Source organism: Glycine max, chromosome 15 (assembly GCF_000004515.6).
Source record: "Glycine max cultivar Williams 82 chromosome 15, Glycine_max_v4.0, whole genome shotgun sequence".
Taxonomy (NCBI): domain Eukaryota; kingdom Viridiplantae; phylum Streptophyta; class Magnoliopsida; order Fabales; family Fabaceae; genus Glycine; species Glycine max.
This window is the reverse complement of record NC_038251.2, coordinates 25,758,456-25,785,223: the sequence shown is the minus strand read 5'-3', so window position 1 is coordinate 25,785,223 and position 26,768 is coordinate 25,758,456. Positions and strand designations below refer to the sequence as shown.

At 41.1% G+C, this 26,768-nt stretch overlaps 1 protein-coding gene across 1 annotated transcript; it reads left to right on the top strand.

Moving 5' to 3' along the window:
* The first annotated feature begins 1,873 nt into the window (after window positions 1-1,873).
* LOC102659436 (uncharacterized) lies at window positions 1,874-2,867 on the top strand. The gene is made up of 3 exons (XM_006598412.1): window positions 1,874-2,091; window positions 2,176-2,268; window positions 2,372-2,867. The coding sequence occupies exons 1-3, from the start codon at window positions 1,874-1,876 to the stop codon at window positions 2,865-2,867; spliced, it is 807 nt and encodes a 268-aa protein (XP_006598475.1).
* The last annotated feature ends 23,901 nt before the right edge of the window (window positions 2,868-26,768 follow it).

Genomic DNA, 26,768 nt, shown 5'->3' with positions numbered 1-26,768 from the left:
CAATGCAGAACAATCATAAGATCAAGAGCAATCAAAACAATCAATAAATTTGGACAATTGCAATAAAAGTAAAGAAGGAGATAGAAAAAGAAAATTCCCTAAGTCATGGGGGAAGAGAATTAAGGTGAAGTAAGGAGGTCTCCTCCTCCACTACATCCACTAAGGAGGGATTTGTGAGGAATGGTTTCAGCCGGTGTCCATTGACCTTGAAGCTCTTATCTGTGGATTCACTTTTGATCTCAACTGTACCATAAGGAAAAACATTAGTCACCACAAAAGGACCAATCCACTTTGACCTCAACTTACCACTCATGAGTCCGAGCCTAGAGTTATACAATAAAACTTTCTGTCTAACCACGAAGTCCTTGTTAGCTATCAAGCTGTCATGGAACTTCTTGGTCTTCTCCTTGTAGAATTTGGAATTCTCATAGGCTTCTAAATGGATATCATCTAGCTCACTTAGTTGCAACTTCCTCTCCTCTCCAGCCTGATCAATAGAGAAGTTGCAGGTCTTTACAGCCCAGTAGGCTTTGTGCTCTATCTCCTGAAATAAAATCTAAATGAAATAAAATCTGGATAAGATAAGATTTGATAGAATAAAATTTTCTGCTCTCTTCAAGCCTAAGCTCAATTCCGGATTCAAGCCCAATTGCTTATAATTCTCCTGAAATTAAATTAAAAACACAAAATTAGTCAAGTAGGCCCAAATGATAAAACTGCATAATTAATTTGACAATTAAGGCTAATCAGTAATTAAAATTGTGACAAAAAGGGTTAAGAAATAGGAGAAAATAATGACACATCAGTAGACCCAGAAAAAGTAAAGGCCATCCTCAAAATGCCCGAGCCACGCACCGAGAAGCAAGTATGAGGTTTCCTAGGATGATTGAACTACATAGCGAGGTTCATATCACAGTTGACTGCCACTTGTGAGCCTCTCTTCAAGTTATTGCGTAAGAACTAGTCTATCCAATGGGACGACAACTGCCAAGTGGCATTCAAAAGGATTAAGCGGTGCCTCATGAATCATCCTGTGCTTGAGCCACTGGTGCCTGGAAGACCCATTATCCTGTATATGACTGTGTTGGATGAGTCAATGGGGTGTGTGTTAGGGTAGCATGACGAGTCCAGAAAAAGGGAACGGGTCGTCTATTACTTAAGCAAGAAGTTCACAGCGTGTGAAATGAACTACTCTTTGCTCGAAAGGACATGTTGTGCCTTGGTGTGGGCAGCCCACCGTCTAAGGCAGTACATGTTGAACTATACCACTTGGTTAGTGTCCAAAATGGACACAGTCGAGTACATCTTTGAAAAACCCGCTCTCACTGGACGGATCGCTCGGTGGAAGGTTCTACTTTCATAATTTGACATTGTTTATGTCACTCAAAAGGTGATAAAGGGGAGAGCCTTGGCAAATTACCTGGCTGCACAGCCCATCAATGACTACCAGCCTATGCATCCAGAATTCCCTGATGAGGACATCATGACCTTGTTTTGGGAGGAAGTAGAGGATGAAGATAGGGACAAATGGATTGTGTGGTTTGATGGCGCGTCTAATGCACTAGGCCATAGAGTTGGGGCTGTTTTGGTTTCCCCCGACGAGCAATATATACCTTTCATGACTAGGTTGGGTTTTGAATGCACAAACAACATAGCTGATTATAAGGCGTGCGCCCTTGGGATCCAAGCGGCAATTGACTTCAAGGTCAAGTTGCTCAAGGTATATGGGGACTCAGCCTTGGTAGTCCACTAATTGAGAGGGGAATGGGAGACAAAGGATCATAAGCTGGTGCGCTACTAGGCCTACATCAGGAAGTTGATAGAATTCTTTGATGTCATATCCTTTCATCACATTCCTAGAGAGGAGAATCAGATGGTCGATGCCCTTGCAACTCTAGCATCCATGTTCCAACTAACCTCGCACGGGGATTTGTTGTATATCGAACTCAGGTGTCATGGCAAGCCTGCACATTGTTGTTTGATAGAAGAGGAGCAGGATGGTAAACCTTGGTACTTCAACATCAAACGATACATTGAAGACAAGGAATACCCACAAGAAGCCTCTGACAACGACAGGAGAACGTTGCAAAGGTTGGCAACTGGCTTTTTCCTAAGTGGGAATATCCTGTACAAGAGGAACCATGATATGGTGCTGTTTTGATGTGTGGATGCTAGGGAGGCTAAGCAAATGTTTGTAGAGGTGCATGAGGGATCCTTTGGAACACATGCCAACGGACATGCCATGGCTCAGAAGATTCTAGGAGCAGGGTATTACTGGCTCACTATGGAGAACGATAGTCGCCATTGACTACTTCACCAAATGGGTCAAAGCAGCTTCGTATGCTAGTGTGACTAGGAGTGTGGTGATTAGGTTCATCAAAAAGGAGATAATTTTCCAGTATGGGTTTCCTATGAAGATTATCACCGATAATGCCACCAATCTGATTAGGGCAACCCCTTTCTCTTTGGTGTACGGGATGGAGGTTGTGCTCCTGTTTGAGATAGAGGTTCCTTCTCTGAGAATTCTAGCCGAATCAAGGTTAGAGGAATTGGAATGGGCCCAAACTCGCTTTGATCAGTTGAATCTTATAGAAGGTAAGAGGTTAGCCGCCATAAGCCATGGAAGATTGTATCAAAGTCGAGTAAAGAATGCTTTTGACAAGAAGGTGTGCTCGCGCAATTTCAGCGAGGGAGATCTTGTCTTAAAGAAAGTATCACAGGCTCAAAAGGACCACAGGGGGAAGTGGGCTCCGAATTATGAAGGACCTTTTGCTGTGAAGAAGGTTTTTTCAGGAGGAGCATTGTTGCTTGCAAGCATGGATGATGAAGAATTGCCTTCGCCTGTGAACTTCGACATCGTCAAATGATATTATGCATAATGCCTAGGGCAGCTAGAAGGCTCAACACATGACTGATCCTGGAGGACTCATTGGGATCTTCAAGTCTTAAAATATTTTATAAACCATAATCGCAGCATTAATAAATGTGGGTTAATGATTTGCATCCCAACCTCTTGTGTTATGTCTTTTACCTCTTATTGTCCTTAAGAACATACATTCTCGATCTTGCCCACTAAATTCGGAGCTATTTAGCTCAATCAATGGGGTGTCGTAAGCATTTAAGTAAAAATTGAACATCATAACCCCTTCTTAATTATTGCATTTAACGTTCAACCATAAACATGCATACATTCGCATCTTGTCATTTGGGATCATGCGAATCGAAGGATGAATGAAGAGTCATTTTGAGTGATGGTCAATACCACACCAATTTGAGATAACGGTAAGTGAAAGGTAATGTAGGCATCTCATAGTGTTATTTCACATTTGTTGCATGATGCCACTTCCTTTGTTCAAGCTTAGGGGTAGGTACGAACAAGTGCTAGGCCCATGATCGATCGATCATCATCTCGTGTCCGGCTAAAGATGTTAAAGAAGTGCTCCTAGGAGGTAGCCTAGTATCTCTAATTTTGCTTTTTAAAATTCCTGCTTTTTACTTGTTTGTTTTCTTGAATTATATCTTGAATTCACCTAAGTTTATATGCAACTATAGGATTTTAGAAAAAAAAATGTGTGTGTATATATATATATATATATACACACACACACATATAACAAGGAACAAACAGCATTTTGCAAAGGCGTTTGCAAAAAAAATTAAAATTAAAATTAGCTCGCCTGGGCGAGTGTGTCTGACCTGAATTTTAAAAAGTGGGGGGGGGGGGGGTGAAGCCATTTTCACCCCATTTCTTCCCCAAAACTCAAAAACCACCAAAAAGCTTATGGGAGTCCCATTTCCAGCAGCCCCAAGCCTCCATTTGTGCACTTTTGCTTTCATTTTTGCATTTTCATTCATTTCCTACAAGTAAGTACCATCTCCCTTCAAATTTTGGCTTTCCATTGTGGTATTTTGGTGCTCTAGTTTTCATATTCTTTGCAAATTTCGTGAGACAATTTGTGTATGAATCCATGCTTTGATTGTTTGATTGGGGTCTGCAAGGGATGACCCTAGGCCTACCTTTGATCCTATTATGGATTGGCATGTCATATTATTCTTCGTTCCTCATTTTTACATGCTTGAACATGCGCCCACCAACCGTTCAATGAATGCCTCAATGACCATTGCATGTGTTATTGTGAAGTTTGAATTATGAAATGAGTTTGTGCATGTAAAACCATCATTTGGAAGGTTTAAACAACTTAGGTTGTTAGATTTAAATGACAAGAGCATGAGTTAGGCATAGAAATCTAAACTTTGTCTTGGATGCGAAATGTATGAATTACATAAATGTGTGGGAATGATTGTTTGGATTTATATTGATAATTGAGCTTGCTACACTATGATAGGCACCTTGCATCTAGGTAGCTAAAATGCTTTTCAAAAAAAATATATATGATAAAATGATATATGCACCAATGTACGATTATTTTCTAATATGCACCATTCAAATTTGTTTGGCTTTTGTTGTGTTTAAGATAAATGAAATGATGGTTGGCATTTCATGCAAACTAACTTTATGAATATGTCCTTGCAGGAAATGGCTCCAAAGAAGCTTCTATCTAAGAGGGCAAGAAAAGATGCCGCTGGAGAAGGATCCAGTGCGGCCCCACAAGTGGATATGGAATTTGACGGACATCGATTCCGAAGCGAGGAACACCAATGCCATTTTGAAGCAATCAAGGGTTGGTCTTTCCTCAAGGAGAGACGGGTCCAGTTGAGGGAAGGAGAATATGCTGAGTTCCAAGAGGAAATTTCCAGGAGGCAATGGACTCAACTTGCGGCGCCCATGGCTAAGTATGATCCAGAAATAGTCATGGAGTCCTATGCTAATACATGGCCCATGAAGGAAGGAGTGAGGGACAAGCGCTCCTAGGTGCGGGGCGAATGGATCCCCTTTGATGAAGATGCCATTAATTAGTTTTTGGGGCATCCGTTGGTCTTGGAAGAGGGGCAACGTTGCAAGTTCAGTCAGAGGAGGAGCCAGGCCTCAGGATTTGATGAGGAGGTCATAGGTCAGTTGTTGTGCGTTCCAGGATAAGACTTCGCATGGAGTGTGATGGGGAGACGGGTGCGGATCATGCGCACTAGAATGACCACCCTGACGCAGATCTGGATGACATTACTTCTCAGCAACATCCTCCCCAGCGATCATAATTCTGACCTTCCCCTACTGAAGTGTCAGTTGGTCTATGCCATCTTGACCCAGGTGAGTGTTCATCTGGCCCAGTTGATCTCAGATGCCATTTATCAATTTGCAGGGATCACGCCTCAAAGCTTATCCGACCTCCCATTAACAGCGCCTACATAGAAAAGTATTGCATGCCAAGGCAAGCACAACAGCAGGGTCAGGCACAACCGCAGATGCACCATTGGCACCTCTACAACAACCACCATCTCTAGAGTCCATCTCTGCTCACATGCGGAGGATGGAGCTCCAGATGCACGCATATATGCAGCATGTGATCGACTAGCAGGCAGCCAATCATAGGGGTCAGGTGCAGCTAAATAAGAGCTTTTACCGATACACCTTGCATCAACAGAGCCAAGATATCATCCCTTTCCCGTGGCCTACCCCCAACCAGTTCAGGGCCACAGTTGCATGGCCTGGAGATAGGCCCGATTTTCAAACAGGGCCAGGACTCGCAGGGACCCCCAGAGATAAAGATGGAGCACAGGATGATGATGGCATGGCCGATGTGATGGACTTCTTTCTTTGAGGAGGTTGAGTCGCTTGGCCGGGATCGCTTAAAACTATGAACTCGTCTTTATTTTGTTTTTATCGCTTTCAGTATTTGTTTGTTATCTCATTGTGATAGAACTTGACTTTATTTTATCACTTTCAGTTTTTTTGTGTTATCTCATTGTGATGAAACTTTATCGCTTCTAGCGTGTTGTCATACTATTGCATTGTGATGGTTTGTCTGAAGCGTGAAAACTAAGCAAAAAAAAAAAAAACAGGGACTTGTGTATGGTTTCTTTTCGTTCACACACCTTTTGTTCCTTTGATAAGTGAAATCTCGGGTAACAATTTTTCCTAGGTTACAAACTTTTTCTAAAAAAAAACTGAAAAGAAAAACTAAAAGAAAAAATTGAAAACCAACATGTTTTTTGAAAAAAAAGAAATGATCGCCAGTTTTCTTTGGAAAATTCACAGATCAAAATGCAAAAGGTTTTTGGAAAAAAAGAAATGTGCATCTAGAGGGTGAACGCAACGAAAGATTTTCCTGAATGCCAAAATGGACTTAGATGTTTGTATGACTTAATAAAAAGAGAAATCATTGAAACATTGGTTTGATCTGAATGGGGAAACAAACCCTAAGCCTTAGTGTTTGCATGACCACAAAGCCTTATATTGGAGTGTCCACATGGATGTGTGCTATGATTAATTTTGCATGAATTTCTTATTATCATAATATGCGTTTCACGGAAGTAATTTGGGCATTCCCTTCTTTCAGAACCATTTTGTTAAACAGATATCCCGACATACATCATGTCCCGCCATTTGCAGGCCTTTTGAGCCAAAACGTCAACTATTTGGCCATTACCTTGACCTACGATGGAAATTTCCAACCTTACCCTAGGAAGAGAGAACAGGAGGATCTTCTAAGCGAAGCTTCTCTTGTTGGACAAAACTCAACCAGGACCGCATTAAGACAAACATACTATAACTAAATTATCGCACCCCGAGTCCTTGTGATAGTACAATAACTTAGTCCTATCCTATCAAGGTCATCAAAATTAGACCAATTCCTAACAAAGCATGCATCTACGTGATCAAGGTAAAGGCATACTAGAATGAAAAGCTGATAGCACAGAGAACACATAAAACATCATTAAATAGATAAAAAGATATTTACATCAAGTACCTACAGGGAAGATCCAACAGAGGATTTTAGCTTTCCATAACCAGGAAGCTTCCTTTGCAACAAAGAGAAGAACAAGATGAAAGATTGCAAAAATACAAGTGGTGAGGATGTCTCCTTCACCTCTAGGATCTCACAACCACTCATAAACTCATCTCAAGCTCTCCGAACAGCTTCCTCTTCAAGCTCTGGTCTCTGCAGATCTTCACATAGCAAAATCTCTCAAAACTCTCTGGAACTTGGATCTTTTTCTCTCTAGAATCACTAGACATGCAAAGCTTTAGCTCTCAACCCAAACTCTCCTCACAAAATCTGATTTCAGGCTTAAATAGGTGGCATTGTTCGTGCTCGTGCGCTTAGCACAATTCTGGACCGCTTAGCGCACATTAGTGAATTTCGGCTTAGCGCGTGCCTTTCTCGCTTAGCGGATGGACTGAAGTGGTGCGCTTGGCAAACCTGTACAGCTCATCTTCTTCCAGATTCTTCCTTGCACTTAGCCAATGAGTGTTGCGCTTAGTGGACGCTCGCTAAGCTAGCGGATTGGCTTAGCGAGAAGGTGAAAAAACCACTTTTCAAAGCTTGCCTAATTAACCTGAAATTGAGAGAAAATGATTATTAAACACATAAAACAGAATTACTAAGTATTTATTACCTATCTTTAACTAAAAGAACTTATAACACTACAAAATAACCATAAATTGGAGGAGTTTGATACAATTTATACAGGTTTTATACACAAAAGTTAGTCATATTCATCGACTAACAACTCCCCCAAATTTACAGTTTTGCTTGTCCTCAAGCAAAAAAAGAACAGTTCATTGGTCCCCAAGGGACAATAACATGCAGTGATTATGTACAAAGGTGTATGCAACAAAAGTTACTGATTGCATGATAAGAGAATGAAGTAAAATGCCCTCATCACTTGTCTTTCACAAGGCATGCAGTTATCTAAAGAGAAAAATAAAATGTAACCTGAACAATTAGATGGAGTTAATCATAAAACAGATATTAAGGAAAGTAGCTTAAACCACAGTCTCACGGCTACTGTTTCACTCAAGCACAAGTGTTTAAGCTATTCATTAATAACAACTAGCAAGAGGTCAAATCTTTGCACTTCATCTCATGCCATAAAGTAAAAAATGTATAAACAAAATCAGAAGGACTTTCCCAGGCTTGTAGTGAGGCTTGGCTACAAAAATTCATTGGTTTTTCTAGGATTCAAAGGCATAGATTTTAAGAGAGCACAAATCCTAGATTTATCCTAGTGATCTTTTTCATGCGCTTAGCTTGCTCACTAGCTTTTCACTTTTATTTGCTTTTGACCTTGTTACATCAGTACACTTTTCCTTCTTTTTTTTAACACTCAACTTATGTGTTGTGTGTGCTGATGCTTTATCTCTTTCTTTGCATCCCAATTAGTTCCACTCCCCCAAATTTGGGGTAAATCTTCCTTGAACCATATGCTCTCCTAGAATCTAAACAAGGTATCTGGAGATAATTATTTAAGTTCAGGGTTCAAATTTTTGACAATATCATTCAGCTCAAAAAGGGTGCAAAGGATATAATTATCATTCAATGTAAGCTTTTTGGTCAAAAGGCTTGTGTATGTACAATCATGGCCTTCATCATGTCCTCATTTATACATTTCATTCTAAAATTCAGAGATTGATGCAAAGATTATTACTCACAGCTAGTCGTTCACCATACACCAATTTTCACAAAAAGATAAAAGTGGGAGATCTATAGTTGTTCTTAATTTCTAAGTCCAGAGGAACTAAATTGCTTGTGGGAGATCTATGCATATAAAATACTAACAGACACAATGATTATCCAATCCAATAAGAGAAGAAAAAATATGAATTAAGAACAACTATTAACAAAATCAAAGAATAACTAATAAAGAATAGACACCTAAAAACAATCTAACTTTCCAAATAAAAAGAAGTTCCCCGGCAACGGCGCCAAAAAATTGTTCGCTTTCGACAAGTGCACCGGATCACACCGAGTATCGTGTTGGATCAAGTGGCCTCGGAATAATTAAGAAGGGGGGTTGAATTAATTATTAATGAACCTTTACTAATTAAAAATCTATCCTTCTTAATGTTACCAAAAGTAAAAACAAGAATTAAAGTGCACAGCAGAAAATAAAGAGTGTAGGGAAGAAGAAAACAAACACAAGAGATTTATACTGGTTCGGCAACAACCCGTGCCTACATCCAGTCCCCAATCGACCTACGGTCCTTGAGATTTCTTTTCAACCTTGTAAAATTCTTTACAAGCAAAGATCCACAAGGGATGTACCCTCCCTTGTTCTCTTTGAACAACCTAGTGGATGTACCCTCCACTAGAACTGATCCATAAGAGATGTACCCTCTCTTGTTCTCAGTCACAACAACCCAAGTAGATGTACCCTCTACTTGTACCACAAAGGATGTATCCTCCAATGTGTTAAGACAAAGTTCTCAAGTGGTTAGTCCTTTGAAATCTTTTGTATAAGGGAAAGGGAAGAATCAAAAGAATTCTCAGACTATGTCGTTTTGAATTCTTTGACAAGGGAGAATAGAGACACAAAAGAATTCAGGCGTTTAATCCTTTGTTCTTTTGGAAAAGGGAGAAGAGAGACACAAAAAGAATTCAGGAGGTTAGTCCTTGGCGAATTCTTTTTGGCAAAGGGAGAAGGGAATGAAAAAGATGAATAGCACAAGTTTTTGAACAAAGAACTTTTCTTGGAAGAGAAAGTTTTGAACAAAAACTTTTAGAAAGATGAAGAGAAGATGAAATCAGAAATTTCTGAAAGAAAGGAAAGAAGATGTTGAAAGATAGATTGAAAGATAGAATGATTGAAAGAGATGATAGATATCAAAATATGTTTCATGCCAAGGTCACATATTTATAGTTTCTTGATGACTCAAGTCAAACTTGTAACTCTTGGCAATTCCTTTAAAAACTAATCACTTAAAAAGTTATGACTTTTGAAAGAATCTTCAGAAACAAGTCACTTGAAGAAATGTGACTTTTGGAAATGAATTTTTCGAAAACAGTCACTGGTAATCGATTACCATAAAGGTGTAATCGATTACACATCAATAGATGTGACTCTTCATTTTGAATTTTGAAAATCTTAACGTTTTAAAACACTGGTAATCGATTACTACAATCTGGTAGTCGATTACTAGAGAGTAAAACTCTTTGGTAATGATTTTGTAAAAAACTTCTTGTGCTACTCAATGTTTTGAAAAACTTTTTAATACTTATCTTGATTAAGTCTTCTCTTGATTCTTGAATCTTTTAGTCTTGAATCTTGATCTTGATTATTCTTGAATCTTGAATCTTGTTGATGAAACTTTCTCTTGATTCTTGAATTGTTCTTGACTCAATCTTGAAATCATTCTCTTGGGCTTTTTGTCATCATCTTTGTTATCATCAAAACACCTTGAATCAATCTTGATTCATCATCATGAAGCAATGAAGTTTGCTTCTACATATTGAACTCTCGGGGAACTTGTGTTACTTGGTAAGCTATTTCAGTAAATAGGTGTCTGGTGTGAAAATCTAAGTGTGAATATGAATAGGTATGTAAACTATCTATGCAAAAAGGAAAATCACGTGAGAGAAATGATGTGTAAAAACAAGTAGAAAACGTGTTGGTCTTCCTAATAGGTGCCTAATGCTAAAAGGATATTCTCTATCTAACAATGCTCATGTGTTCCTATGGTGTCTCCTGATATGCTAAACCCCAATTCCTCTCAATAGTTTAGCCTAGTCCTGATCAAGCATTGTCCTCAGATTCTTCTTGTTGGACAAAACTCAACCAGGACCACAATAAGACAAACATACTACAACTAAATTATCTCACCCTGATTCCTCGTGATAGTACAATAACTTAGTCCTGTCCTATCAAGGTCATCAGAATCAGACCAATTTCCACTGTTGAATGACCCTAACAAAGCATGCATCTATGTGATCAAGGTAAAGGCATACTAGAATGAAAAGCTGATAGCACAGAGAACACACAAAACATCATTAAATAGATAAAAAGATATTTACATCAAGTACCTACAGGGAAGATCGAACAGAGGATTTTAGCTTTCCATAACCAGGAAGCCTCCTTTACAACAAAGAGAAGAACAAGATGAAAGATTGCAAAAATACAAGTGGTGAGGATGTCTCTTTCACCTCTAGGATCTCACAACCACTCACAAACTCATCTCAAGCTCTCAGAACAGCTTCCTCTTCAAGCTCTGGTTTCTGCAGATCTTCACACAACAAAATCTCTCAAAATCGTTTCCGTAGGTGATTTCGTGAAGATTTTCAACCGTTCTTCGACGTTCTTCGTTCATTCTTCGTCGTTCTTCGGTCTTCAACCGGTAAGTTCCCGAAATCAAACTTTTCAATTCATTCTATGTACCCTTAGTGGTCCTCATTTGTTTTCACGTGCTTTTATTTTCATTTCATTTACTTTCCGTACCCCCTTTTGACATGCTTTAGTCATTTACTTAAGTCATTTTCTTGCCTAATCAAAAAATAAAATGAATTTCCACCGATCATTTGAATTGTAACATCCGTTAATTTCTGTTAAAATGAAATCCGACCGTTCGGTCATGCCGTAACCACATTGGAAACCAAAAAGAGGTAAAATAATAATATAATAATAAAAAAATATCTTTTAGTAAAATAAACCAAAAAAATCCATCGGACGTTTCTCTTTGGGATTTCTTTTTCTTAATTGAATTGACTAATAACTAAAGTCAAACTATGGCTAAAATCAACTCACAAAGTCAAGCTCGTCCGCAAAAAATCACTAAAAAAGGATTTTAAGTTTCAATACCTCAGTTTTTCTCACCAAGTAAAAATGGACCATTTTAAGGTCCAACGACTTAAAAAGACCACCTTCCATGTAAAAAGAATCGCTTGATTCGCCCTTTAGAAAGAACTACGTAGGTCTGATTTCCTCTTCGATGGAGGGTAAGTAGGAGCAAGAGCCCCGCTTTTGTCGACCTCAAAAATAAAAAAAGAAATAAAAGTTTAGGTACACAATTCTAAAATTAAGGTTGTTGTCCTTTGGGACAAACGTGAGAGGTGCTAATACCTTCCTCAAGCGTAAATACAACTCCCAAATCTGGAATATTCTTCATGACCGGTTTCCTTCGGTTTTTCCAACGTTTTCCACAAATAAACGTTGGTGGCGACTCCGCGCATTTTCCTCCTTTGGAAGATGCACCCGTGAGCCTCACCTCGCTCGCCCGCAAAAGGGTAGGTTGCGACAGTTGGCAACTCCACTGGGGAACATTTTTTGAGAGTTAGGCCATTTAATCTTGTGCAAAGTTTTATCATGACATCCTCATTTGTTGGTTTCCCTTTATTTTCCTTATGTTCTTGTGTATATGACTCTTTTATGCTTTTAGTGTTTTTTAAAATGTATGCATGAGGTAAATATTTTCATTTGATGCACACAAACACCAACACTATTTGCATACACGGTGATTTGAAAAAAGGCCCTATACCCGGGTTCGTGGGAATATAAGGAGTGGAGGTGAATCTGTGATCATGCTAGGTCTCTGACTTGCTTGATTATAGTGAACCCTCATCTAGAGTTTTCCTCTTTGATAACATATTGTTGCTAGTAGTCCCTATTTCTGCAATATGTTCTTGGATGATACCTCTAAAGACCATCAAGAGAGATATGACCACCTTGGGGATTATCACTAAAAACCCTTTTAGCTCTCTCCCATATAGGTCCCTTGAATAGGGGCACGAAGCGGACACGCTGCGTGTCATTTTCACACTGCCATGCATAAATGTCACGTACCCTTTTGCTTATATTTTGTGAATATTGTCATACTGTACATTCCCGTGTTGTGCTTTTCGCATATGCATCACGCACGGATTCTATTTTGATCCCCTCTCTTAGGCAAACCAACGGAGGGTCCGTGCCACCTTCTTAAATACGAAGACAATTTTACGGGCTCCTGTATTCATAAATTGCATCTGTGTCATATGCATTTCTTCATGCATTCATCCATTCCACCCATGATAGATGTCGGAGTTTTGATTCGCACCGATTTTTGTTCACTTTAGTAAAACATGGGATCAAGTCAAATGCCTTCACTTAAAAAGAGGTTCTATCAAGTCAAGGTCAAGAGCCTAGGGACCACCAGTCTAAAGGAGTTAGGGCAGTTAATGGGTCAGCTCCAGCGGCAAGCTTTTCGCAAAGCTTACGGTAAAATCTGGGACTTAGCCATGGTAGAAGTCTCCACAGAGGCCATTGCCTCCCTCGCCCAGTATTATGATCAGCCATTGAGGTTCTTCACCTTTGGGGACTTCTAGCTATCACCCATGGTAGAAGAATTTGAAGAGATCCAGTATGCCTTCTAGGGGGAAGGAGACCATACCTCTTCTCAGGGTTCTATCCCTCATTAGTTAGAATTTCCAAGATAGTCCAAATCTCGACGCAGGAATTAGACCACGGGAAGCAAGTCGAAAATGGGGTGGTTGGAATACCAAGAAAATATTTGGAGGCAAAAGCAAGAATCTTGGCAGGTAAAGGCGAGTGGGGCCCATTCATAGATATTCTCGCACTGTTGATCTTCGGAGGAGTCCTCTTTCTAAATGTGGATGGGTTGGTGGACCTAGCAGCGATCGACGCTTTTCTTGCCTATCATAACCACAAGGAAAGCCCAGTTTTCGCTATGCTAGCCGACTTATATGACACCTTCGACCAAAGATGTGAAAAGAGCAATACAAAGATTGTTTGCTGTACTCCAGCTCTTTATGTATGGTTAGTTTCACACCTTTTTCGCCAAGAGGTGAGGCATGCTTGCCGGCTAGAAAGCCACCGTTCATGCACAGAGAAAGGAGGGGCAAATTGGGACCGATTCTTAGCAAGCAAAGAAGGAGCATCTGTCAACTGGTTCCCTCGATCGAAGGAAGGAAGAACCAGAGTTCTTATTTCATGCGGAGGATTTCCAAATGTTCCCTTGATGGGGACGAGGGGTTGCATCAGCTACAATCCCATTCTTGCTATAAGACAACTTGGCTACCCTATGAGAGGGGCGCCACTAGAGGATGAGCTCACGCCTGTCATTTCACGAGGTTTCAATAAGACCAACGTGGAGACACTTCAGAAGGTCCACAAGGCATGAGAGGTGTTGCAAAAGAAGGACAAGGAACTCAAGGGCAGTAACAATGGGCCCATCGGTGGCTACCGTAAGTGGTTGAGAGCCCACGTGCAAGGTTTGGATTGGCTCCTAAGTTTGAGAACCGCTAAAAGGGAGGAAGTTGAGGCACCAGAGGAAGATGAAGAGGTGCAGGCCCTTAGGGCAGAGCTCGAGCAAGCCCAAACAATCAAAGAAAGGCTCAAATCAGCAGCTCTGAATATCCGAAAGGAGAATGCCGAACTGAGAGATACAAATATAGCTACCACCAAGGCCTTGGAACGAGAGACCAAGAGGGCTCGTAACAAGTTCCGAGGGGCTCTATGGGGCAGTAACAGCGAGCTTAAGCTCCAGAGAGAGGAAAGGGACCAATCGCGAGTAGACAGTTTGATCTTGAAGGATGATTTGAAGGCTTGCTCGAGGTCCAAGAGAAGTTTGTCTCAGCGGTTATGCGAGACAGAGACCAACATGTTAACCATCATCAGCAAGTGCCAAGAAGAACTAAATCTAGCCATGGCCCACGAGCGTAAAGTGGCAGACGAGTATGCCCAAGTGTACGCGAAAAAAGAGGCTAAAGGAAGGGTGATCGACTCGCTACATCAAGAGGCAACGATGTGGATGGACCGATTTGCCCTTACCTTGAACGGGAGTCAAGAGCTTCCCCGATTGCTAGCCAAGGCCAAAGCAATGGCGGACACCTACTCCGCCCCCGAGGAGATCCATGGACTTCTCAGCTATTGTCAGCATATGATAGACTTAATGGCCCATATAATTAGAAACCGCTAAGAAGTTTGTATTGTCACTCAGATCTTTACTAGTTATAAACTTTCTGAATAAAATGAGTTTATCCCGCATTTTTACTCCAAAGATCAGTGCGAATCAAATCACTCCCGCATTTTATCTCTAGCATGCATTCATATCATGCATCGCATAAGCATCTCTTCATGGCATCATAATGAACATATCGTTCCTACATTTGTCCGTTATCATATTCCAACATCACATTTTGCATGAGTCATTGCATCATCATGCATATGCGTTCAACATACTTTTTGTTCTACGAACTGCATACCTTTTGTTTTCATGTTCGCTCATGCATGATCCTTGCATTTTCCTCTACAAAAAAAAAACAAAAAGGGAAGCATGAAAATTCATGATGCATTCTTGGTTGCATATTTCGATACCATGAGCCAACCATGTTGGGATCAAAAACTCGTTTCACTTAAAAACAAAATGAGTGAGCATGGTACCTAATGCATGGCTAACTAAGAAAAGATGTTTCTTCGGGCATCTCAATTTCATAATTACATTTTCCATGCATAGCACACGTATTCCCGAGTCTTTCATCTCTATGAAATATTGTTGAAGTATTGGCGATTGGAATTGCCATTCCTTGGATTATGGGGTTGAACCAAGCTCATGCTTTTACGAAAATGTTCAAGTCAAGTTGAAGCATGGAAGTAACCATCTTTTAAAAATTGGGGCAAAAGATAGATCGAGTTACATCGCTGCTTCATCTACTGCCAAACACATTTAGGACTGTTCATGTCCTTATTACTTCCAGTTTCACCCTGACAAAGATGTCATGGACCATGTTGAAAATCTAAATTGATTCAACCCCATGTCCTGCGTAAAAATTCGCAATACTTCAAACTGTGCATCATTCACACACATCCATGCTTTTCATTGGTTGCATTGTTCATTACATTCTTTCCTTGAAAAAAGAAAAACGAACTTAATCATTGTTATAAAAAAGAAAATAACATGCTTTACGGTGCCCTTACCGAACCCGTGCTAGAGCTAGAGTAATGGGTAAAGTAGAGGAGGCGCAAGAGCAGATGAAGGCCAACATGGAGACCATGAAAGAGCAAATGGCCACAATGATGGAGGTCATGATAAGCATGAAGAAGATAATGGAAGCCAATACGGTTGCAGTTGTCGCTACCAGGGTTGTTGCTAAGGTGAACCCGATGCCCCCTTATGATATCAACTAAATGAATCATCCAACCTCAGATATGGTGGGCAAAGATTTGGGAAGTACGGGTGTCCCCTATGATGTGCAAATTCAAAACGAGCACGCCTTCCCGCCATATGGCTTGCCTCCCAACTATACACCACCCAATGTGGCATACACTCCCAATGAGGATGTCAATAACTCCGCTCACATACCCATTCCGAGCCAACAACCCCAAACTGATCATGCACATGTCTTTTAAACCGTGGGGGAGACACATGAAATTCCCCACCACAATCTAGCCGACTTCGAGCCTTGCCTCGGATATACCACTGGAGGGCAAGCAGTTTGGTGGTATACCCATGCCAAACACTTTGGAGGGCCCTCAGTTTCTCCCACAACCACAACCCTTGCATTTTGTGGTGGGAAGAGCCCCTCCAGCTATGGCTGAAAAGGGAAAGTTGGATCATATAGAGGAAAGGCTCAAGGACATTGAAGGAGGCGAAGATCGTGCCTTTGCTAACCTAGAAGAGTTGTTCCTAGTACCTGAACATGGTCATTCCCAAGTTCAAGGTGCTGGACTTTGACAAGTACAAGGGGACTACTCGCCCCAAGAACCATCTAAAGACGTATTGTCGGAAGATAGGGGCATACGCAAAAGATGAGGAATTGCTGATACATTCCTTCCAAGAAAGTCTTACTAGGGTAGCTGTTACCTGGTACACTAACTTGGAACCTTCCCGAGTCCATTCTTGGAAGGACCTAATGGTTTCCTTCGTTAGGCAGTGTCAGTATAATGTCTTCGGATAGGATGCAACTACAAAACATGTGCAAAAAGGGGGCACGGATCTTTCAAAGAATACACCCAAAAGGTGGAAGGATCTGGCAACCCAAGTGTTTCCCTCAATGACGAAGAAAGAAATAATAACAATGATAGTAGACATATTACTAGTGTTCTATTATGGAAAATGGTGGGTTACACACCTTCAAGCTTTACGAATTTGGTCTTCGCTGGCGAAATGATCGAAGTGGGTCTAAAAAGAGGCAAATCTGATCATCATGCTTTGATACATGCAAAAAAAAACTGGGGCAAATGAAGAGGATGAGAATGAGGGGGAAACCCATGCTGTGACTGCCATTCCTATATGGCCAAGTTTTCCACCAACCCAACAATGTCATTACTCAGCCAATAACAACCCATCTCCTTACCTATCACCCAGTTATCCACAACGGCCATCCCTAAATCAAACCACAAAACCCACCTACCACACAACCAATGCTAAACACCACCTTTAGCACAAACCAAAACACCAACCAAGAAATGAATTTTGCAGCGAAAAAGCCTGTAGAATTCACCCCAATTACGGTGTCCTATGCTAACTTGCTCCCATATCTACTTGATAATGCAATTGTAGCACACCAACCAAGAAATGAATTTTGCAGCGAAAAAGCCTGTAGAATTCACCCCAATTCCGGTGTCCTATGCTGACTTGCTCCCATATCTACTTGATAATGCAATGGTAGCCATAACCCCTGCTAGGTTTCCTCAACCTCCATTTTTCCGAGGATACGACTTGAACGCAACATGTGCATATCATGGAGGAGCCCTGGGGCATTCCATTGAGCACTGTATGACCCTGAAGCATAAGGTGCAAAGTCTAATTGATGTGGGCTGGCTGAAATTTGAGGAAAATCGCTTGTTGAATCCTAACACTAACAAGCGACACCACACATAGGGCAATTTTGAAAGCTGTTCTTAGATGTCTCTAATGACTCATCAAGATCTTCAAGTTTATGCCATTATTGTAAACCATAGTTACAATGCTAAATAAAATGGATAAATCTGACATCTTTGTCCCTCATCCTCTCGTAATTACATATTTGCTTCCACTGGAATGTGGGTGCAAGCCATTCGTTTGTTTGCTCGAGCGACATGCGCTCCTGAGAGTTGACTTCCAAGACCGTTCAATCAGAGATTACTCGTCTTGCACGTTGGTGGGGGTGCCGTAAAACAATGAGTAAAGTTCAAAACAAATAAGTTTCAAAATAAAAATAAATAAATAAATAAATAAAGAAAAAGGGTTCAAAAAGAAAAAAAAAAGCATTTGATTGACTGTGTTTCCAAAACGTTCATGTGACCTCATTTTATCATTCCGGAAAGTTTGTCTTTTTAGAGAGAAGTGAGTTATCAAGAATAAGATGTAGGACAAATGGCCTCGGTTATCATAAGAAGAAGGGGGGGTTGAATTAAGATACAAAGACTATTCCCCAATTAAACTTTCACTCTCTCTTTTTGGATTAACAAGGCACCCTTAACATGAATTACTCAAAAGAAAATTCAAAATAAACTTCTTTAAAGCAAAAGATAAATAGCAATAAATAAAAGAAGTTTAAGGGAAGAGAGGAATGCAAACTTGAGTTATACTGGTTCGGCCACTTCCCGTGCCTACGTCCAGTCCTCAAGCAACCCACTTGAGATTTTTCACTCTCTTTGTAAAACTCCTTTTACAAAGTCTGGGCCACACAGGGACAACCCTTCCCTTGTGTTCAACAATCCTCTACAACAAGAGACCCACGGTCTCTTAATCCTTTTTCCGAAATAAGAAGAAGAGAAGAAGAAATATCTCTTAAAAGAGATAGATTGTACAATGAAGATCAATCAAAATTCCTTATTGAATATGCAAGTGGTTGACCAAGGAATCTTTTTTAGAGGATAAAGACATTTCAGTTCAGAAAAACTCTTAATCTTTTGAGAGGATAAAACTTTTTGGGCAATGAAAACTCTCTTTAAATTCGTGCTTCCAAGTCACCTTTCATGGCCATTCATAAACCATTTGAATAGATGTGACTCTTGGAAATTATTTTCTGAAAATCCCCGTTTGTAATCGATTACAGGCTTTAAAATTTGAATTAAAACGTTCAATAAACTATTGGTAATCAATTACCGTCCATGTGTAATCAATTACACGTTATAAATTTTGAATTCAAATTTCTAGTGACTGTTATAAACATTTTTAGCTACTGGTAATCGATTACCAGAAAGCAAATCTCAATTTGAAATGATTTAGATAGAATTCTTTGGCCAAACGTTTTGCTTTTTCAATTTGGAAACTTCTTCCTAAGATTCTAGAGATCGACTTGATCATATATCTTGATTGTCTTGGATTCTTGTCTTGAATAAAACTTAGAAGCACTTGGTCCTTTGGCATATTCAAAACATCAAAATATCTTGCTTCTACATAGGAGTCATTTGACTTAATCCATCAAAAAATCCTTCAACTATTTCTCGTCCTTGGGAAATTCTTTTTGCAAGAATCAACTGCTTCTTTCATTCTCACTACGAGGTTGTGAAAACAAGACAACGATTGGTACCTCAAAACCTTACACTGGGGCAATGAGGGGCACCGTGCATGAACCTCAAGCGAACCTAAGGGCAGATTAGAAGTTCTCACCCAATAGGTTCCCTGCTACAAGGACATGACGAAAGACAACGATCGATACCTCAAAGCCCTACACTGGGGCAATGAGGGGCACCGTGCATGAGCCTCGAGCGAACCTAGGGGCAGATCAAAAGTTCTCACCCGTCAATGTTTTTAAACAAAAAAGGGGGGGGACAAACTCGAGAATTTCAATGGATTGGTTAAACATTAAACGGCTCCATTGCCGTCACTCCAAAATGGTCAAGTGACTAAATCAAACAGAACATACACTCTGAGGGAGTTCCCAGAAAGATTTACAAAAGATAGGATAAGGTTGCATGAATTATCACCTCTTTCAAAAGGACAGTCAATCTATGTTAATTAAATCAAAATCAAAATCACAAAACAAGGAAAGAATGACATGAACATTGTACAACTTTCCATTATTTCATATGAAGTCCGCATTTACCAAATTTGACAATGAAGGTTGCATGCATCTGCATCCCTAAAAATCATGTTAACTACATAGATTTCCTACATCTAAATGTCCAATCTTTTGAATTTGGGATGACCGGCCCTCTCAATGAGTCAATCTCTTGCTTTCTCATAAGGGTGGACCCTTGGGTACTAGTACCCTCACCCTTAGAAGGCTACACATCCACGCCTTCAGAGGGTTGCATGCCCTCACCTTCAAAGGACTACACCTCCTCGCCTTCAGAGGACTACACGTCCTCACCTTCAGAGGGCTACACGCCCTCACCTTCAGAGGATTACACGTCCTCACCATCAGAGGGCTGCATGTCCTCACCTTCAAAGGACTACATGTCCTCAGCTTCAGAGGACTACACGTCCTCGCCATCAGAGGGCTGCACGCCCTCACCTTCAGAGGACTACACGTCCTCGCCATCAGAGGGTTGCACGCCCTCACCTTCATAGGGCTGCACGCCCTCACCTTCATAGAGCTACACGCCCTCACCTTTAGAGGACTAGACTTCCTCGCCTTCAGAGGACTAGACGTCCTCGCCTCCAGAGGACTACACGCTCTCTCCTTTAGAGGATTACATGTCTTCGCCTTTAGAGGGCTACGCGCCCTCGCCTTCATAGGGCTACACGCCCTCACCTTTAGAGGGCTACATGCCCTCACCTCCAGAGGACTACACGTCCTCACCTTCAGAGTGTTACACGCCCTTGCCTTTAGAGGGCTACGCGTCCTCGCCTTTGGAGGGCTGCACACTCTCTTGCCTTTAGAGGGCTACGCTCTTGCCTTCAGTAGGCTCCACATCTCCACCTTAAGAGAATTTAAGGTCCTCTGCCCTTAAATGCTTAACCGAGACTTGCACTCCCGGTTAAGGGGCCAGTAGTTTCCTTTTATCAGTTCCTGGGCCACCCTCTGATCCTGGAGGAGGGCCAGCTATGCAAGTACAACCAGAGAGGGAGGCTATCACGCAGCTACTATGCATACCGGGGCAAGATTTCACCCGTGCCGCTGCAAAGAGACGAGTGTGGATCATGCGCACCAACATGAACACTCTTACACAGATATAAATGATGTTGCTACTTAGCAACATTATGCCCAACGACCGCAATGCCGATCTCCCCCTGCAAAAGTATCGGTTGGTCTGTGCCGTCACGACATAGGTAAGTATGCATATTGTTCAACTGATTTCTAATGCTATCTACTATTTGCAGGGATCGTGCCCACAAGACACCCAGTGGACCCAAAGAAGTTCAACAGGGTCTTGGGGTTTTCGGCTCTGATTACGAGCCTCTGTCAGTTTTACGGAGTGCCTATCACCCCCAACAAGGTCATTAGGCCCCGCATTAACCAGGGTTTCATCAAGAAGTACTGCGCCCCCAGGCAGGCACAAGGCGAGACACCACAACAGCATTGGGACGGCCGGCAGCGAGCAACAGACGCACCGCCACCACCTCTAGAGTTCACCTCATCTCATCCACAAAAAGGTTAGAGCGTTGCCTACGACACATGGCCGACCAATAGGCGACCAAGTCCAAAGCCAAAGATAAGCTAAGTACTGGGTCAGTGACCGACAAGTCATAAGGCGTCCAGCTCAAGACGTTAAAGAAGCGCTACTAGGAGGCTACCTAGTAACTTCTAAATTTCTGCTTGTTATTTGATCACCATTTGTTTCTCAAGTCATAGTAGGACACACCTAGTTGTTCATGATCCTAGGAATTTAAATAAAACAAACACAAGCTCGGAAGGTAGTCATATCTCACAAAACATATATATGTATGTTTAGGTAGCAAGATACCTTGGATATGCATGTATATAGCAAAAATACCTCACAAAACATATATATGTATGTTTAGGTAGCAAGAAACCTTGGATATGCATGTATATAGAAAAAATACCTCACAAAAATATACACATGTTTAGGTAGCAAAATACCTCATGAAAAGGAAAAAAAAAGAAAAACAAACAAGGAAAAGAAATAAACACATGATAAAAAGAGAGAAAAATGAAAAAATAATAATAATAAGTCATTTAGCTAAAAAACCAACATGCTTTTGAAAAGAGATAACTTCCAGCTTTTCTTTGAAAAAAATTTCACTAATCATAACTAGTTTTTGAAAAAAAAAATGTGTATACACCTGAAGGGTGAATGCTGTGAAAATTTTCCCGAACACCCAAAATGGACTCAGATGAATGCATAAATTGATTAAGGAGCATATTATGGAAACACTGGGTTGACTAAAATAAGGAAAATGAATCCAGAGCCCTAGTGTCACATAACCATAAAAACTTGATGCTTGAGTGTCCTCATAGGTGCATGCATGACCAGTTTTGCATAAATTTCCTAATCGTCATCGTTGCATGTGTGTCATGGAAATAATGTGGGGCATCCCCTTTATCCCCGAACCGCTGTCCAAACCCTGACATATATCATGTCCAGCTGTTCTACAAGCCTTGAGCCAAAATCCCAACTTACCATAAACCTTGACCCAGGGTCAGAATGTCAATCCTTGCCCTCAGAAGAAAACAAAAAAGAAAATTCCCAATCAAAGAAAGGGATAAAGCAAAAAAGAAAGAAAATTCTCAATCAAAGAGTAGGAGAAAGCAAAAAAAGAAAGAAAATTCTCGATCAAGGATCGGAAGAAAACAAAAGAAATATGCAGAAAGGTCTTTAGACCAGACAATATCTGAACAATACAGAATTGTCACCAAGTAAACAAGAAAAAAGGAAGCCACGACCTAAAGTGGTCCTCTCCCTTTGATTGCCAACCAAAATCCTGTGCGCTAGCGACTTTCTCGCCCCGCACTAAACAAAAACAGAAAAGGAAAAGGCAAAAACACTCAAAGCCAAATTCCCCACCTAAAAACCATTCCCAAAAAAAAAAGTCCTATTGATCCATGATCACGCATGTAATCTTTGATTTGATAGGAAATGATTTGCAAAATCAAGTCATGACATATCTATGGTTCGAAATTAGGATGAAACACTTACCCGTGTGAGATTGATACACTTTGAGTGATTTTCTCCTATTTTTTGAACCCAGTGTTTCCTCTAAATGCTCATTTAGAAGCGAAATGCTAACATCCAAAATCTCATTTATGGTTATGAGAAAGATTTCATCAGTATACCCTCCTTCCCCGGTAGACACATTGTTTTTCATCCAAAAAATATGTTGCTCTGATCAGTTGGAAGTTTTGTCTCTTTACTAAAGCATGTTCGCATTTTAGTGAAGAAAACACCGAGACTATTTTTAGTCTCACAAGTTATCCAAAACTACGTAGGTCTGAGTTCCTCATTGAGGATATGTAGGAGCAAGAGTCTCGCTTTTGTCGGCCGCCCCATAATCTGTGTCATACTGACCCTGGGGTCATGTGACATGCGGAGATACCCAAGTGGTTTTCCGCACTTTTGCTATCTCTAAGTCTCAAAGCATGATAGCACGTAGAGACTAACGTCGTCTTCTGCGCCTTTTGTCATCCAGAGGCAGCGGGCCCGATGACATGCAGAGATACTCAAGTGGTTATCCACACTTTTGCTATCTCTAAGACTCAAAGCATGATAGCACGCAGAGACTAACGTCGTCTTCTGCGCCTTTTGTCATCCAGAGGTGGCGGGCCCGATGACATGCGGAGATACCCAAGTGGTTATCCGCACTTTAGCTATCTCTAAGACTCAAAGCATGATAGCACGCTGAGACTAACGTCGTCTTCTGTGCCTTTTGTCATCAAGAGGCGGCGGGCCCGATGACATATGGAGATACCCAAGTGGTTATCCGTACTTTTGCTATCTCTAAGACTCAAAGCATGATAGCATGCAGAGACTAATGTCGTCTTCTGTGCCTTTTTTCATCCAGAGGCGGCGGGCCCGATGACATGCGGGGATACCCAAGTGGTTATCCACACTTTTAAAAACTTTCTTTTGCTATCTCTAAGACTCAAAGCATGATAGCACACAGAGACTAACGTCGTCTTCTGCGCCTTTTGTCATCCGGAGGCGGCAGGCTCGATGACATGCGGAGACAAATTACGGCCATCCGCACGCTCAATGAGTGATAAACGCGCATAGACGAATTCTGCGCCCTTTATAATTCTGGAGCAACGAGTTGAGTGGTAAACGCGCAGAGACAAATTCTGCGCCCTTTGGCATTCAAATTTCGCAAGTCGAGTGGTAAACGCGCAGATACAAATTCTGCGCCCTTTATCATTCGGGAACAACAAGTTGGGTGGTAAACGCGCATAGACGAATTCTGCGCCCTTTATCATTCAAGAGCAGTAAGTTGGGTGGTAAAAGCGCACAGACGAATTTTGCGCCCTTTATCATTTAAGAGCAGTAAGTTGGGTGGTAAACGCGCATAGACGAATTATGTGCCCTTTATCATTTAAGAGAAGTAAGTCGAGTGGTAAACGCACATATACAAATTCTGCGCCTTTTATCATTCGGGAACAACAAGTTGGGTGGTAAACGCGCATAGACGAATTCTGCGCCCTTTATCATTCAGGAACAACAAGTTGGGTGGTAAACGCGCAGAGACAGATTCTGCGCCCTTTGTCATTCGGGGACAGTAAGTAGAGAGGTGGGTAGAGACAAATTATGGTCATTCTGCGCACCTTTTCGCCATCCAAAGGCGATCGTGTCCGGTGGCACGCAGAGACAAATTATGGTCATTATGTGTCTCGGCGCCCAGGCTCGATCGTGTCCAACAAAACGCAGAGACAAATAATGGTCATTCTGCGTCTTGTATCAACCAAGAGGAACAAATTCGACAGTATCAGGATGATGTGTTGGTACTGATCATTTTCAAATTTTTGCAGGTTTCGCTGGCAGGGAGGTTCACTGGCCGAATGGTGTTTCGCTCGAACGAAATTAGTGTCTTATCTTTACTTCCCTTTTATCTCCTACAAAAGACAAGTAAAGAGGGGCAACTGTCATACCCTAATTTCATTTGGGGACCATTCGTTATTGGGATGCGACCCTCGTTTGACCACTTTGAGGTACTTGGCACCCATCGTTAGGCAATTTGTGAAGTTCCGAGACATGCCGGAAGCCAAAAGAAAAGTGTTGTAGCACAATCCGCGAAGTTCTGTGACTTGCTGGAAATTAAAAGGAAGTGTTAGTGCGCAATCCGTAAAGTTCAGTAACGTTCCGGAAGGCCAAAAAGGGATGATTACGTAATCCTTAAGGTTCCGCAACATTATGGAAAGAAAACAAGTATCGTTACAAAATTCGTAAGTTTTCGTAACTTCACGGAAAAAGAATCACCAAAAAAGGGCAGGTGTGTATTTAGTAAAAATGGGGGTTCAAATAGCAACTAGGCCCACTTGGGCCTTCCAGGATGTTCCTCCAGAAGGCGGTTGCTTCTGGAGGAAGCAACCTAGCTCGCCTGGGCGAGCTGGGTGGCAAGCTCCTCCCCTATTTTCCTATAAATAGGGGGAGGAGTGAAGGAGAAAAATGTTCAACCCTCCTGGTATCTGAGATTCACTTAAAATTAGAGGGAAAAATTGTTTCCGTGAAGAAAATCCAAGCCGAGGCGCTTCCGTAACGCTTCCGAGACATTTCCGTGGGTGATTTCGTGAAGATTTTCAACTGTTCTTCGTTCTTTCTTCGTCGTTCTTCGGTCTTCAACCGGTAAGTTCACAAAATCGAACTTTTCAATTCATTCTATGTACCCTTAGTGGTCCTCATTTGTTTTCACGTGCTTTTATTTTCATTTCATTTACTTTAGGTACCCCCCTTTTGACGTGCTTTAGTCATTTACTTAAGTCATTTTCTCGCCTAATCAAAAAATAAAATGAATTTCCACCGATCATTTGAATTGTAACATCCGTTAATTTCTGTTAAAATGAAATCCGACCGTTCGGTCATGCCGTAACCACGTTGGAAACCAAAAAGAGGTAAAATAATAATATAATAATCAAAAAATATCTTTCAGTAAAATAAACCAAAAAAATCCATCAGACGTTTCTCTTTGGGATTTCTTTTTCTTAATTGAATTGACTAATAACTAAAGTGAAACTAAGGCTAAAATCAACTCACAAAGTCAAGCTCGTCCGCAAAAAATCACTAAAAAAGGATTTTAAGGTTCGATACCTCAGTTTTTCTCACCAAGTAAAAATGGATCATTTTAAGGTCCAACGCCTTAAAAAGACCACCTTCCAAGTAAAAAGAATCGCTTGATTCACCCTTTAGAAAGAACTACGTAGGTCTGATTTCCTCTTCGATGGAGGATACGTAGGAGCAAGAGCCCCGCTTTTGTCGACCTCAAAAATAAAAAAAGAAATAAAAGTTTAGGTACACAATTTCACACAATTCTAAAATTAAGGTTTTCCTTTGGGACAAACGTGAGAGGTACTAATACCTTCTTCAAACGTAAATGCAACTCCCGAATCTGGAATATTTTTTATGACCGGTTTCCTTCGGTTTTTCCGATGTTTTCCACAAATAAAAATTGGTGGCGACTCCGCACATTTTCCTCCTTTGGAAGACGCACCCGTGAGCCTCGCCTCGCTTGCCCACAAAAGGGTAGCTTGCGACAGTGTAAAAACACCCTATTACAGTACCCAACACATAAGAGACACTAAGAGGAACTCAAACTAACTAGGAGAAGGTTTAGAAGTCAAGATTACCTCAGAGAAACTTTGAAATGGAGGATTGCAGGATTTTCTCCACCGAATCTTTGAGGAGGATTCTGAGGATTCCGCTCCAATTAAAGTGTTCCTCTTGGTGTGGGGGGTTCAACGGCAAGCAACGGCGGCTTACGGTGGCCACCGGTGGTCTTAGGTGGTGGAAAAATGAGGTTTTAGGGTTTGGGTGGCATTTTGGAGAAGAGGAGAGTGAAAAATCATGTTTTTCACGCTCAGAACGCATTTATAATCTGCATATTTCGCTTAGCGAGCCTGTCGCGC

Excerpts from the sequence above, each read along its gene's own strand:
- LOC102659436 (XM_006598412.1), top strand. The coding sequence starts at position 1,874 with ATGGTCGATGCCCTTGCAACTCTAGCATCCATGTTCCAACTAACCTCG. Across the intron at positions 2,092-2,175 it reads GACAGGAGAACGTTGCAAAG|GGAGGCTAAGCAAATGTTTG; the intron begins GTTGGCAACTGG and ends TGTGGATGCTAG. Across the intron at positions 2,269-2,371 it reads CAGAAGATTCTAGGAGCAGG|GTTCATCAAAAAGGAGATAA; the intron begins GTATTACTGGCT and ends TGTGGTGATTAG.